The 14,470-nt window shown below is 46.2% G+C and overlaps 1 protein-coding gene across 2 annotated transcripts in view; it reads right to left on the bottom strand.

The window, feature by feature from the left end:
* Positions 1–504: 504 nt before the first annotated feature.
* The window catches only part of LOC124301855 (cuticle protein 19.8-like), a 221,947-nt gene continuing 207,981 nt past the window's right edge, over positions 505–14,470 (bottom strand). The window contains exons 1-4 of one of the 2 annotated variants that reach the window (XM_046757368.1): positions 2,751–2,790; positions 2,413–2,587; positions 1,115–1,413; positions 505–1,037 (exon numbers count right to left, since the gene is read on the bottom strand). In XM_046757368.1, coding sequence (XP_046613324.1) covers positions 783–1,037; positions 1,115–1,413; positions 2,413–2,587; positions 2,751–2,762 — 741 coding nt within the window. In that variant the 5' untranslated portion in view covers positions 2,763–2,790 and the 3' untranslated portion in view covers positions 505–782. Of the gene's footprint in view, positions 1,038–1,114; positions 1,414–2,412; positions 2,588–2,750; positions 2,791–14,470 lie in introns of those variants that run through there. The other variant, XM_046757369.1, reaches the window with a different exon arrangement.

The raw sequence follows: 14,470 nt of genomic DNA, 5'->3' as shown, positions 1-14,470 counted from the left end.
AGCAGATTGTGGCGGAGTAGGTAACAGCTGAGTTCGAAATCACGTTTTTCTTTTACCGACTCTACAGAGCTGCCACCGAGAAAATCCACCGTCCGGGGTAAACATTACGTGTCAAAGAACGCTAGTGTTAAGACTTGATTAGATATATCCACGTCCATTGCACACGTGCCAGTGGGTGTAAACTCACGTGTGCCAGATGAGAAGATACTCAGTTTTTAAAAAGCAATTAGAGTTGTTAGACAATTCGTGCGCATCGTGCGAGGAAGAATCAGTGCAAACAGAATAAGGGGAAAAGAGATGAAGCAGCGTCTAATCAATCAAGTCAGAAGTTGGCTGTTGCCTTTCGTAAGAATTTCGTATCACTTGTCTGTAAAATGTAAAGCGAATTGGCAGCTTGACGATCACTTCAGAGAACAAAAACTCAAAGTATAGCTTCAAAAAAGAAAACTGTATCATCACCTTGAGAATCATGTAAAAATTTGCAATCGGTCTTTCGACCATAAGTTTCTCCTACGATTTATAATTTGTTTATAACAGATCGGCTACATTAATTGGAATCAGCGCGAGATGCGTTAGGCGCGTTACCGAAATGACACTAAATATTGACCAAATTCAAAGCGATAACTTGTTTTTGTTACTCTTTAAGTGTCGTTTTCTGAAGATTTACTCGGTTCAAGTTGTTCGCGAATCGGCCACAGCGTTTTTATCCAACGTTGCGTCTCGGGCGGACATTGACCCAAGGTAGGAAAACGCTGTTGCTGAATCGTTGGCATCTCTGCCGCTTAGTGAACCTTCAGTATAGCTCCAGTTCCGTAGGCAGACTGGAGAACAGGATGGGCACCATAAAGAGATCCGGCCCTAAGTCCCAGTCCGATGCCGTAGGCCAGCGGTGCGGTGGCAACGACACCACCGTTGACGGACGGGGCACTAATGATGTTCTGAGACGTGATGGAGGGCGCCGTTATCACTGACTGACGAAGTACGGGTTCACCGGCCACCAGCGACTGCCGGAGCACCTGACCGCCGGCAAGTACAGCCTACAAAAAATCAACGGCGTTCGATTTCGGCGCGAACTTACGACGCGAATACAAAAAGCTCCTCTTCAGATCATTACCGATTGACGGAGTAGCGATCCGGAAGCAGTGGTCACCACCGCTGGCCCAGCGGCCCCGGTCAGTATCGGATGCCGGATGATTTGCTGGGGTCCTGTGACGAGGGTTTGTCCCAAAAGCGGCCCCGGCGCAGAGACGGTCTTAACTGAAATGGCAGGGTCCTTTTGGACCACGGCATTGAATCCGTTGACCGGGTCAGCGGCGTAGGACACGGTCCTTCGAGAGCCGTCGGGTTCGACGAGGCTGTAGCTACCCTGGACAACATCTCCGTTGCGCGTTTCCTCCTGGGCCTTGTTATCGCCTTAAAATGTTATTTTGTGGTATAATTTTACGTCAGTTGCCTGATGCTTTAACACGCGGGCAACAAGAAGCGGGGTAATCCTCTTCATTTCGTGCAAGTTTGACAAATGGAACAGAAGAGGATTGAGCGAACAGTCGAGTTAATAATTCATGGGAAAGCTCCTCGAACAAAGTTGGACGAACGAGTTGGAATGAATCGTTTTTCCGAGAAACTGTAAGTAAATTACGCAATGAAAAGATTATCGGGTTATGAAAAAGTCAGGGTGTTTGGTGGGTCTAGCGAGCGTCAAAACTAATTGTAACTTTCTTTTTCCAAACTTCCGAAACCGCTCGTTGTACTAGACGTCGTATAAAAGCTTCGAGATCAAGTAGTTTGATTCTCTTGGATTTTACGAAGAACATTTGATAACATCTGGATCTGGCAAACTGCAGGCACTTGAAGAAGAGCCGGTACGAAGGTTGCATCGTTGGCTGTTTGGTAGTACGTATGCAGAACACTTTATTTTACGATTATGTGAAAACTTCTGTGACCCGATATGTTATTCAGAGTGTACAGCGTGTGTCTTTACACCGGCCATTAAACTCAGGATGGTCCATTTTCTCAGTGACATTAACTGGCGGAGTGAAGAGGGCAGAGTGAAAAAGACTTTTTCACTGCGGGATTTCCATTCGTTCCTCAAATGTAACTCAGCGAGACTTTTGGATTAAATTTCCCACCAGAACAGTGATAATTTTGCTAAACTTTGAATAATCCTGTAGGGTCGGAGGAAATGAGAGCAGTTGAGTGTTTCAGAAGCACAGTGCTGAACACGCGAAAACTAGACCGTTAACTCTGACCCAGCATCAAACTATCCAGCCACACCGTACTCTGCACAAGTTTTTACCCGTTAGCCAGATACACAGTCATGACTTCTGGCTTTTGTGGAAACCGCAAAATTGGCTGTAAAATTTCTCGATGCAAAAACACGCGCCGTGTCATTTTCGAATTATTCAAACTCACCGGTCAGGCCGTCAGCGACGCTGTAGCTGTAGCTGTACTGAGGATTGGGATCGTAGTCTTCCGTGCGAACGACGGTTGCAGGTTGTGCCACAGCCACAGCAGCTGGAGATCCAACGATGCCTCCGCCAATTATTCCTCCATGAGCTACGGCGAGCAGGCCGGTGAACATTATCAGCTGAAACGTGAAGGTTTATATTATAACGCCGGGACATATTCCTTGGGGTTTAATGTGAACTTCCGACAATTTTTCCAGTCAGATGATTCCGAAATCAATTTCTCGACCCACTAATTGAAAAATCGGGAAGTGAAAGTCGGATGAAAATATATCCGCTGTTTACTTTGCAAGCCATGATGATCGAGGTGCTCGTTTTTGATGCAGCTGAGGCGACTGTGATCAGCTTGTCCAGACCTCCAGACTTTATACTAATCTGTCCTAGCTGGCTCCGCCTAGTGATTTGGTTTCACTGATATCGCTGTCGTTGGTCGGTAAAAATGAACGGTATAATACGATCCGAAGATTGTAAAAGTGCATCTATCGCAATACGTGCATGTAATATGCTCTGTACGATGTGGGGTACGTGCGGTGTATTCTGCGCACGAGCAAAGAAGTCACAAGTTAAGATATATCTGTAAAAAAGACTGCTGAATATTCTCCAGGGACTCGTGCTTCCACTTTTTTCTGGCGGATTATTTTCGTATCTTACACAGAGATGAACACCGAAAAGCTGTGAGAAGATCATAACCCTGAATTCGTTCCAGAATTACTTCGACAGTGAAAGAATAATGAGAAAAATTTTCAAACGTTTATTTAAAAGAAAACCTTTGTCAGAGGCAGACGAAATCGCGTTTCCGCGGGAGGAACAGATATAGATTCGGTACTTTTCATTATATCGAAATATTATACCGGTATACATCAGCTCTCAGTTTGGAGGGTTTGAACCTGGATTGAAACGGGGATAGCATTCTCCCTAAATATTACGGACGATTTCAAACCTTGTTTACTGCGGATTTATTATCACACGTTTGTCGAGAGGTGAAGAAAAAAATTTCTCTGACCGAAAGCAAGAGGCGGTGACTAGGAATAAAAGGTAAGTTCCTGTAAATGAGTGAGAAATATATTGAGTGTCGGTATCAGGTATACGGTTTAATTCTAAGGGAGTGACGATTGAGGAAATAAATTTCGATCCAAGTTTGAAATCGAAAAGCGTTAAGGGTCGGAGAGCGTTGGCGGGATCGCAGAGGCAAGAAGGGAAACGGGAGAGAAATCGTCGCCCTTTCCATTTAGTTTAGTTTTCCGATCCACCCTCGGAGCCCCGGCAACTGCCACCGGTAAATCCATCTCGCTTTAAAGATGAAATCTATCACGGGGTCCCATTCTTCGACGGGCGCCTGCAAAGGTATAAGGATCGGTCGCTCATTTGGGCGGCGCGGCGGAACACCACGCGGCGGCACTGGGACCAGATTGATTTAACCGATAGTCGAGAATAGTCAAGGTGCGATCGATCCCCTTTGTCGTCGAAGGAAAGAAAACTCCACCGTGGCTCAAGACCCTTCGCCCTTGTACGCGCTATTCAGCCCACCATTTCGATTCGGGCCGCACAAACATGTAAATTGTATCGATTTCGAGGTAACGATTCGACTAGAGTCTCGTCTGCACAATGGGTTCGACTACCGTGTCACACTCGGTGGAATGCAATGAGAAATATCTTTCGCGTTTCGATGGCTCAATTCTGAGTGATGCCTTAACGCGTGCCGCATGTACGGTGCAGGTTGTACGTATAGCTGGCAATCCGCAGGGATACAAAAGAATGATTCACGGCATGAAGAATCCGGAGGAGATCCCATCGCGTTTCAATGGCTGCCGCTGGAGCATTGTGCGAATAATAATGAAGCGCGATCAATTTTCGCGAGGATGAAAATTGCTGTCGTACGGTGGATGTTCACAATGTTACTCCGTGAAGAGCTCCTGGAGCGGATAAGGAGTAGAATGAATTTAAGGTACCCGCATTATCCGCACGCCAATTCAACAATCGCTCTGCGCAAATCCGACCCTCCCGCTGGCTGCGGCGGCTCTTGGATCGTTAGCGATCCTTGAGAGGTCCTGGACTCCTCGGGTGTCTCGCGATTCCGTACTTGATTCGATCGGAAATTACTGGGAATTTACTGCTGATTATATCTGAAAACGTGAAGCGGGCACAGGCGGAGGGAAAAGCGCGATTGGTTTTCAATGAAGAGTGACAAAATTATTCGAGAAACAATCCTCGATACTTCGACGGAAGCGCCCCGCGTTTCTACAGGCATTATTGGAGTGGGTATACCTACCCTTTGCCATCTGCTTCTTGCATTTGGATGGTTAATGGATTGAAACGCGCCACATTTATCAACGAGTTGAAGAAGAGAAGAAGAGAGCGCGCGTGGAGAAAAATGGAGTAAAAAATAAACATCGAAGCCTTATCTCGGGCAGTTATATTTCACCGGCAATATATTTATTGAGAGTCGAAATACCGAAAGAGTGTAACGCCCTTAGTCAAGACCTGCAATATCACTGAAATTTCCGGCAATGGTTATCAGCATTCCGGTATCTGGCTTCCTCGCACCGATCGTTCATTTTTCACGTCAATGCGCATATCGCGTATTATAATGACTTAGGCCGAGGAAAAAATTATCCTTGACGCAGAAAAATCAGAATAAGGTTTCTTCTTTACCCCGCGACGTCGGTAAACAAGGACGGATACAATCCGAACAATATCGCGAAAAAATCCTGCAAAGGAAAACTGACACCGGCAAATTATAACTCCATTAGTTGCAACATACTGCAAGTAACAATATCCAGGGTTTTACGGTTCCAAGATCTCACAGTCGTTTCCAGTCCCGGTGCAGCGGTGCACCTCGCGTGGTTGGCTCATATGGGTCAAGTAACATAAGTAGTTACTCAAGGAGTATCCGTGGTGGATGAAGCCAGCGAGCCAGTCCCGGCAGCAACCCAGAGATCTAGCTCACCGGTGCACCGATGTAACTTCACACTCGGAGTCACAAGTACACCGACACCGCGTCACATCTATTCGTGACAAGGGGCCATCTCGTCGAGTACGTGTATTGTGGACGATGACCGGATAGTATTCCCATGCACTTTTGACGCAGCAGGTGAAAGGAGGGGGAACGAATCGTATAAATGCTCGCGACACTACCGAGTTCAAAGCGGTACTTGACTGGACACGGAACCGCACTGAAGAGATTAGGTAGGTACGGCAGCTGGACGTTGCAGCGGTCAGAGATTATTGTTCAATTTCTATCACTCTTGTTTCTGTATTTCCCTAATAGGTTTCCCGTGACAAACATCCTCAAACTTTTTAGGGTCGACGTCAGGTTTATCCAGACGTTATTCCCTCAGACTTTTTTGAACCATATCTTTGTATACCTATAATACTCTCGGTAATAACACAGGTGTCAATCTCGGTCGACTGAGTACACTTCCTCATCATATTCCGACCGCTGTACCAACAACAATGGAGGACAATGTTTACCCAGCATCACCGAATCACTTCGCACGCAGCTCACCTGCCTGATCTCATTTCACGGCGAAAATTTCGGCACCCAGGAACGTTTTCTTAGGATCCCTGACGTGAATGGAATGAACACAACGACTAGGACGGGACATAGTTTTTCCAGAAATATTATCTTGTTACTTCGGGTTGAGACCGTTCTCTACCTTTGTTCCGCACACAACTTCGGCGACTCAACTGGACTCATACTTCAGCGCGTCGCGGCGTTGATCCAAAGTGATGAAACTTGTTGTCCGTCCGACGACCCAATAAACCGACTGCATTGGTCCAATTCGCACCACAATCGATACTGGACAATTATTCATGACGCGTCGGGTCTGCCGCGGAATCTGCCATTTGGTAATGGGATTATTTTGCGCTCCATTGTACCACTAAAGCATCCTGGATTTCAATAAAAAGCTTCCAATGTTGTTCTCTTACAGGACTAAAAGACACCGAATACAAACCCCGTTATCGCGCCTTTCCGAGCTTTTCTGGTTCACTGTTCTCTACTAGATTGCCTTATCGCGCTTCTCGCGATGAGTGGCCAGCTGACACGCTACGAAATCACTGTTTCACGTAGCGGGTGCTGGAACCCTTCTTTAATGTGTTTCGCATTAACCTTCGCGCCTCGAGCAACCTTTAGGAACACTCAGCAGCTGTTGTTATCACTGCGTCATTGGGCCGCTTCATTTCACTGCTAAATTCACGATTGCGTGATCAACTGTAAACTAAATCAATCCTAATTGCCGTAGGTGAGGTGAATCGAATGGCAAGTCCGAGGAAGAAGAAGGTCTCGTTCAAAGAAATATCCTTCTCAGAATACTTGAGTTGGATAGTGTTTTTCTATCCCCAGTTGATTACTCGCATGCAGGTTGTATAAGGCGAGGTTTCCCCCCGTACTTTTGTAATCATTTCACCATCATGTCAATTTCACCTCTGCACTCACGCAAGATAATATTGTACAGGTACGACAGACAAGGAATGCATCTTACGCTTGTTTGTTTCAATTACGATCGATCAAGCCTGGCGTATAAATCAAACTCCAATGACACACGGGCGTATTTTCATCCTCCGTAACGCGATATCTTCTGGTATCATTCATATTTAGCTTCGTTTTGATCGATCTGTACTCGAGGTACTTTGCCCTTGGCAATATTAGTGCTGTCTATTAATTCGTCGGCATTACGCTGGGCCTGGCCTCGTAGTCACCGCATTAAGGATTGAAAATTGATTTTTGAATCCCCAATCGATATCTTCCAATCGACCTTTCAAGCCGAGCGGTTGTGAGTAAACTCCAATGCTCTCCCGCCGAGTCCGACTCGGATAGTCAGTTTCGGTTCGATTAATTTCTATCAATAACGAGAGTAGGCACTCGGCTGGTATGTGCATGTCGATTGTCCGTGCGAGCAGGCAACATGTGTATAATAGAGGAATCAGGCTTCAAGCACGGGTTCACCCGGGGTCAGACAGCCTATTATTGTCGTTCGAATCAGAGAACGAAGAAAGGTGGCCTCTGGTATCGACGCGGCCTCACACCCGAGTCCAAAAGCGAGGGTGGCTGGCGCTGGAACCGTTCCGCGAAGCCTCTGCAACCTACAGGATTTATTTCCCGGATTACGTCGTCTTGATAAGCGAAAACAAAATAGAAGATAGCTCGATCTCTATATCCCCTTCAATTCCCTCCTCCTACCTTGGCGTCCGGGCACCGGTCGAGTAGACTGATAGAAACCGATTGGAGAAAAGAACTCTGTTGCGGACTAGTGAAGGAGATAACGGGTCCATCGACGGGACGCCGATTTAGCTAGAAAAAAACGCGTTGCACCGGGGAATTAGTCGGCGATCGATAAGGCCTTCGAGGTCTGTCCAAGTTGTTTCTATGGTATCGCGTAGTACGTGCAAGGTCTGAATCAGATGAACGCGGGCTGTATTATTGAAGCTGACTGCCAAGCGGGCTGGAATTTACTAGGAAGAACCTGGATGCCTATCCCATAACTGAGTATCGTTTGAACGAAACCTGAAAGAAGGCCGCTCCTGTCCTTCGTCGATTTTCCGACGATGATTGGCCGCGGACTGTGCCACGTGGGCTCGTAAAATCGAAGGGGACGGAACAAGGAACCGATATCAACCCTACGCCTCGCCGGAATTCCCAATTCACGACACCATTCGGAAAATGACTGGCTCGTTTCGTGCCGATGCAACATCTCCGACCGTATATAACTACTACTATCCCAATGCCATCTCTCGGCATTTCCCCTTCGCTCAATTTCCCATATATACGCGTCCCATGCCTCCCGTGCTCTTGGAAAAGCGGCGGAAGAAACGGTAAGAAATACAAAGAATCTTCGTACTCGTGATCCATCAACATGGACAAGCCCCATAGAGAAACACAATGCCCGGCCAATCATGCGTCGATCATATTTTATACCTGTGGTGCATTTGTTCACCGAGAAATTCAACATTCCTACACTACACCTACCCTCCAGGTATTTGGATCTTAGAACGGGGAAAAATCGCTGCAGGTTTTTGCAAGAATATAATTACTTTCTCACATACACACGTGTCCGTACAGCATAGATTCATGCATCGTGTATACAGCCAATGCTATATCGGTGTGGCGGATTTTATCTCCTTTTTTCACGTTAGGATATTTCGTACCTATGTATGATTTTCTCATCAGGGGAGGCAATCCATCACCGAAAATCGAGTCGGGGTCTGCAGTTTGTTATTACGTTGCAGCCACTGGGGAGGGATTAATTACACGGACTTCATTGACGGTAAATGGGCAGATGATGGAATTTCCACCGTGTAGTGTATGTAGCGAAAAATATATTGGAATAGCAGTAATTCTCGGCGAAATTCACGTTTCTGTGAACCGGCTGTGGAGTTTCGCCAGTTTTTAGATAACGTCATTTGTATTCAGTTTACCGCTTCCGCCGCGTATCCCGTCCGTCGATATCTCCTAAGCAAACTGCATCCCTCGCGTTCCCTTTTTATCAACCAGCACCTTTCTTGTTTCTCTTGCCTTCTTTTCACTAACTATCCGTCTCACGTATATCTGTGCACTGAAACAATTCTACCGACCATCCTCACCAGTAAATGAAATGTTTGATATTAAATAAACTGGATTTTTTAATAATATATTCGTAGTCCCGAAGCTCGTCATATAGACAAAGATGCCGTGCGTGTATTTCATCTCATTAAACTGGAAGAATTCCAGCACTCTTTTGGCACTTTAACTTGCGCCAAGAGGAGGCTTACCTGCACTCATTAAAGAGCGTTAAATAAGCGAACAGATTCGTAATCGGTCATCACTATGAGTGACCGCCTAGGTTATTACAGAGGGACAGTTATCAGGCGGGTTACAAAACCGTCCCCTGCAACCACCGTCGGCATTGTTCGTTAACGAGGGTTCTATTGAAGGGAGCCATACAGCGGTGATTACCACGACGTCGAAGTTCACGCGTACGTGCTTTATTTGATCGCATGAACACTATCGATCGTCGGTGAGAGGGTTCGAGCCGCGCGAGTTTACGTTTAGTTTTTCCTAGCAAAGATACTGCTCAGCGGAGCCGCATGCCAGGCCATAGTACCGCCGGTTCATCCTCTCTGTTCACGGAAGAATTAGACTTCCGGCGGCGTCGCTTCAATTACGTTTTATCCTGCAATTCAAATTAATGAATTTATGCCTCTTGGTGCTCATAATTTTGACCCGGAACCGTATCACCGCGTATTACCATGCTCGGCACGACCCACCCAATTACCAAAAACAATCCCCTCCCTGTAAAACCATGCAGCAGGCGCGAAGGGGCGGTTGGTTTGCTGGTTGGTTCCCCTGTCCGCAACGACGCGACGAGCCTAGGGTGCAATTATCCTGGCGGGCGTTAGGGCCGCTTACTGTTTGGGGTCGACCATGTGGAACACCGTCACCGCCATGGTGGAACGCCGAAGCTTATATCTGTCCCTTCCACCTGCTCGTCATAAAGGAAAATACACATTATTCGAATCCTCCTTGCGACCGGGCAGCAGTGCCAGTAACCTGCGCAATCCTTTCGGGCACCTTTGTGCCTCTGGTCATGGCACTGTGACAATCCCGGTCACCGTGTCCCCGGTACCTACTTGTCTTTCCGTTAATTTGCTTCCGAGGAGCAGAATGAGCGGTTTGCCCGAATTGGAGGCTCCCATAAACCGGCAACCTTGCACATCTGAGGAACCTATTACAGGGGTTTATATACGCATGCTCCAGTGTCACAGGGTTATCTCCATACCCTGATGTTATCGAGTGATTGTCTCCTAATTGTCCATCCGTACAACCGTGGACGGTCTGCAGATGGAATCGTAATCAGGTTGCCACGGTGTCTGATCGATTTCCATTACACCAGCTGGCTCGTTGACAAAACGAGTCAAGAAGGCTCGATTGAGTATTGAAAGGCACGGCGTGTTTAGCACAAGGACTTGAGAGCTCCTTTTTCCATAACTACACTTGTGTACAATTGAAGGAAATAACGTAGTGAAATGAAATGCGAGATTTGCGAAAGTAGTTTGAAACTGTATGAAAAGGTATCAATTGGTGACTGATTGTGAAAATCACAGTGCATGCACAAGGATTTTGCTTGATGAAAAATCAAGGTTTCTTTCTTATAGGTTTTAAGATCAAATAATTCATCGCATCACGGATAGCAGAATAATCTGTTTCGTGGTATAATAAAGGTGAGAAAGTTAAAAGAAATAATTGTCGAGTCATAAAGATTATGAATTACGACGATTATACGACGTGCACTGGGTGCGAATCGGCATATTCAAACGGCCACGTATAATCCTAAAAAGATCCAAGAGCTGAGCGCGTGCATGCGAGGTTAGTTCGTTCGTCATGCTTGTCTGGCTTTCCCTTATGATATCGATCAGCGGCAAACAAACGGATGTCGGCAAAATCTTAAGCGTGATTTAGTCCGTCCGGCAAAACATGGCGGCGCTGATTCCAGATCCTATGGATAACGTCACCGAACTCGGCGGTAGAAAACCGCGGTGGAAATCACGTTTTTCAAGAAAATTTACAGCCCGCTAAAAAGGTGCAGTTATATTCCCATTACTTGCTTCCAAGAGCTGTTTCCTTTTTTCTTTTTTTTTTTTATTTCTTCGCTTGACGGATGAATTCAAAGGTCGTAGATTTTCTTTCCGTGTTTTCGTTCCGATCGTGGGAGACGCATGCGGTTCACGTTTCAACGTTGGTATTTATGGGGGTCTGGCTAATCGCCGTTGCCTCGAAAATGCTAGTTTCGAGTAACACACGTGATGCGCCACTCCTATAGAATTGATACTCGACGTCGCATATCAATTCGGTACGAGACTTTGGCCCAGTACTTCAGCCAAGGAGTTCGGGTAGTAAAACGTCGAGGCGTAAGATCAGCCTCCGCGATTCTCTCTTTCATTCAATTTGTCAGTTCGTTCAAAGTTACCATTTGTCTTCCTCGTCTTTTTATTCACTTGAAGTGTTTTTGGGAATCGTATATTTGTTTGACAATGAAAAAGAGCAAAAAATGTTGATCGATAGATACCCGAACCACTTTTCTGTCAGGTGCACGCCGTCGGATCAATTCATCTGTGGATTAGATGTAAAAAGTTTTGATCGGAAAATCGAAATCTTGTAACGTCTGCAGAGAGTTGTTCTCGCATTAGTCGGATATATCGCATAGCCGGACCATAATGTCGACTAACTCCCGAGACTCTTAGTTCTATTCCAGACTTCGATAATATCCAAAGTTATAGAATTAACGACGGCTGATCCGATCTGAGACTTACGTTAGTGGCTCGTACTGCGAAATTATCCTTACATGCACTAGCATAGAGTCTGAAAAGTTTCGGTCTGGCTGAGGTGGTCGAGGTGTTGGACAAAGAGAATCATAATGTCTTCGCGTTAGGGTTTCGTGTACTTGATCATGCGAAAGATTAAACTTCATAATCTGTGGCACATGCGGTTCAATTTCACCCGACATTTCACCTATTTTTGGCAAGAAATCAACTGCCTCTTGGTTTAGCTGAGCGAATTCTAACTCCTCCGGCATTAGTGTAGGTACCTACTTCTGGAAATAGCGGAGAGGGTAATGAATACCAGATAGCTCGAGCTAAGGAGAAACTGCACGAAAGGGGACGACGGTAAGGAGAAAACTGGAGGAGGGTGAGAACGTCGAAGAGGGAAAAATAGAGGACGCGAGAAAGAGAAAGAGATAGACGAAAAGAGAGAACCAAGGGTGGAATATTGCCACTTAACTGGATAACACTATTTATGCGGTATTGTGGAGAAATTGGATTGGTAGTGAAAGGGCGCCGCCCGTCGCTTCATTGGATGCTAACCAAGTTACCGGCTTGAATCTTACGCCTGTCAGATATCATTGCGGAAAACAGGAGCACCTTCAACGAGAGAAATGCACGCTTATTTCATGCTTGTGAAGCGGTGGAAAAATCACAGACGTACCAAATACTGTCGAATAAGAACGCCTTTTATGTAACGCATGCATGTTTCACCCGGTTTTTCAAACGTGTTTTCCGTACACAAAGTACCCGTTTCTACGACGGTAGAGCGATTCTGCGAATGCGCATGCGCGGAGTACAAAAAATACTGGCTTTAACTCATACCGCATCAACTTACGCTCGATCCGAAAAGTACCGAGTTTGTCCTTTTCTCAGTTTTGAATCATCAACAAGCAATTTTAGTTAAGCCTGTGCTCCATCAATAGTGCACTCTGTAAAATAACAAAATGTAGCATGCTTTGGCAATGAAGAATTTTCAAGTTTTCACAAAACAAAAAGCTTTTCGGTTCATGGTTTCGTGAATTGAATTTAAAGGAAGCTGTGGTGTAGTTATTTTCCACGATATTGTGAAAGTCCAAAGCGTAATGCGCATGAATTTTATTACAAACCAAGGAAATGATTTGAATGCCAGGTTGAAAAATATTCAAATTATGCACTTTGTATGTCCGTTAATCTGTAGCGATTTCGGCATCGAACACCCTACGAAAAAAAAGAGACACGAAAACCATAGAAAACCAAATATACAAGCAATCAGAATCGAACATTTCAAAACTGACATCAGCGCATCGTTGCCTCTCAAGTTGGACCGAAAGAGTAACTGAGTGTAGTCTCTGTTATCACCTCTGTCATTGTGACAACTATGACCGGGAGTCAGAGGGCGAGATGTACCCTTATATACCCTTGCGACTAGCACCATGCTAATTCAATCATCCAGTTCAGAGGTGGAGGTTCTTGTGTCACGGCTTCGTGCGCGTATGCAGAACGTACAAGGTGCAGTAGAAACGTGGGTCCGTGTACCACTCACGCTACTCTTCCAACCGAGGCAGCCTGCGCCAGACACTCAACATTGCAGAGAGCCGGGGGCGGCCCCTGTGAAAGTGTTCTGGCGCCTCTGCGTCGAGCCTGTCTGTCTGTTCTCTAGTTTGTAACACGGCGTCGAGCGGAGCTCAGAACGCATCCGCTCTCATTCATCAATGCTTCTTCGACGGTCCAGAGCAGCGCCAGAAAACTCCTTGGTCCATCAAGATTGGCTCGAGTGAAGCAGCTTTACCTTCAGCCAAACCCTGGACCACCCCGAACGTCCTTCGAGTCCTTTTTCGTACTTCATAAAAGTCGTGAACCTTCTTCACCTCGTATGGCGTGAACTGCACTCTCATCTTTCCAGTCGAATAAATGAATAAGTCAGCATCGACATTCTACTAACAGTTCTGCGGCAGTAATCAGTTTTTGGGATTTTGTAAGAGTGTGACTGTGACACCTTGCCCGTGAATGGAATCTGGATTGTGTCCCTTGCGGAGCGGATGGTTTTCATTAACGCCTCCCGTCCGGAAGACGTCGCCGACCCAGGGAAACCCCCGTCAACGCAAGGACCTCGGGGCAGCGCGTTTGCATACTCGCATAAATCGAGGAACGCCGGACATATTTATGTGTGACATAGCCATTACTTTACCCGCTGGTCAGTTAGGGACGCGTGCTCCGGTTTGAACCTACGGGAATATTTCAACCACGGGCTCTCGTGTTCCGTGTGATTGAATACGACCGTGCCTTCTAGCAGGGTGCAAACATCTGGAGCCACCAAGGGCGCAACTTTCGTTTTTCGCATTATCATACTGTCGGCATCGGTTGGCAGAAATTTAAAGAATTTTAGGAAATTCGGTAAAGCGAACGAATCGAAGTTACAAAAACGGCGCAGGAGTAGCTGTCAGATATTGATTGGCAGTGGTCAGATGGTGCAGTGATTCGTATCGGTTGAAGAAGGAGAAGAGATGCCTCGGGACCAGGCAATAAAATATTTATTCCATTCTCGGGTATAAGCCTGTCGTATATCCGTCCTATGGTCGAATAATCGAATTATCCCGAAACCGAAAATCGGCGACCCGCGAGTCAATTTATGGGATTCTAATGCCCTCACTTGGCGAACTTCGTGCCGATCTATCTTGTTTGGTAGCCACTGGTTAGAAGGAGATAAACTTGCCGAGGACGCTATA

Source organism: Neodiprion virginianus, chromosome 4, assembly GCF_021901495.1.
Source record: "Neodiprion virginianus isolate iyNeoVirg1 chromosome 4, iyNeoVirg1.1, whole genome shotgun sequence".
Taxonomy (NCBI): domain Eukaryota; kingdom Metazoa; phylum Arthropoda; class Insecta; order Hymenoptera; family Diprionidae; genus Neodiprion; species Neodiprion virginianus.
Note: the sequence above shows the minus strand (reverse complement) of the source record. Positions and strands in the feature narration are given on the sequence as shown.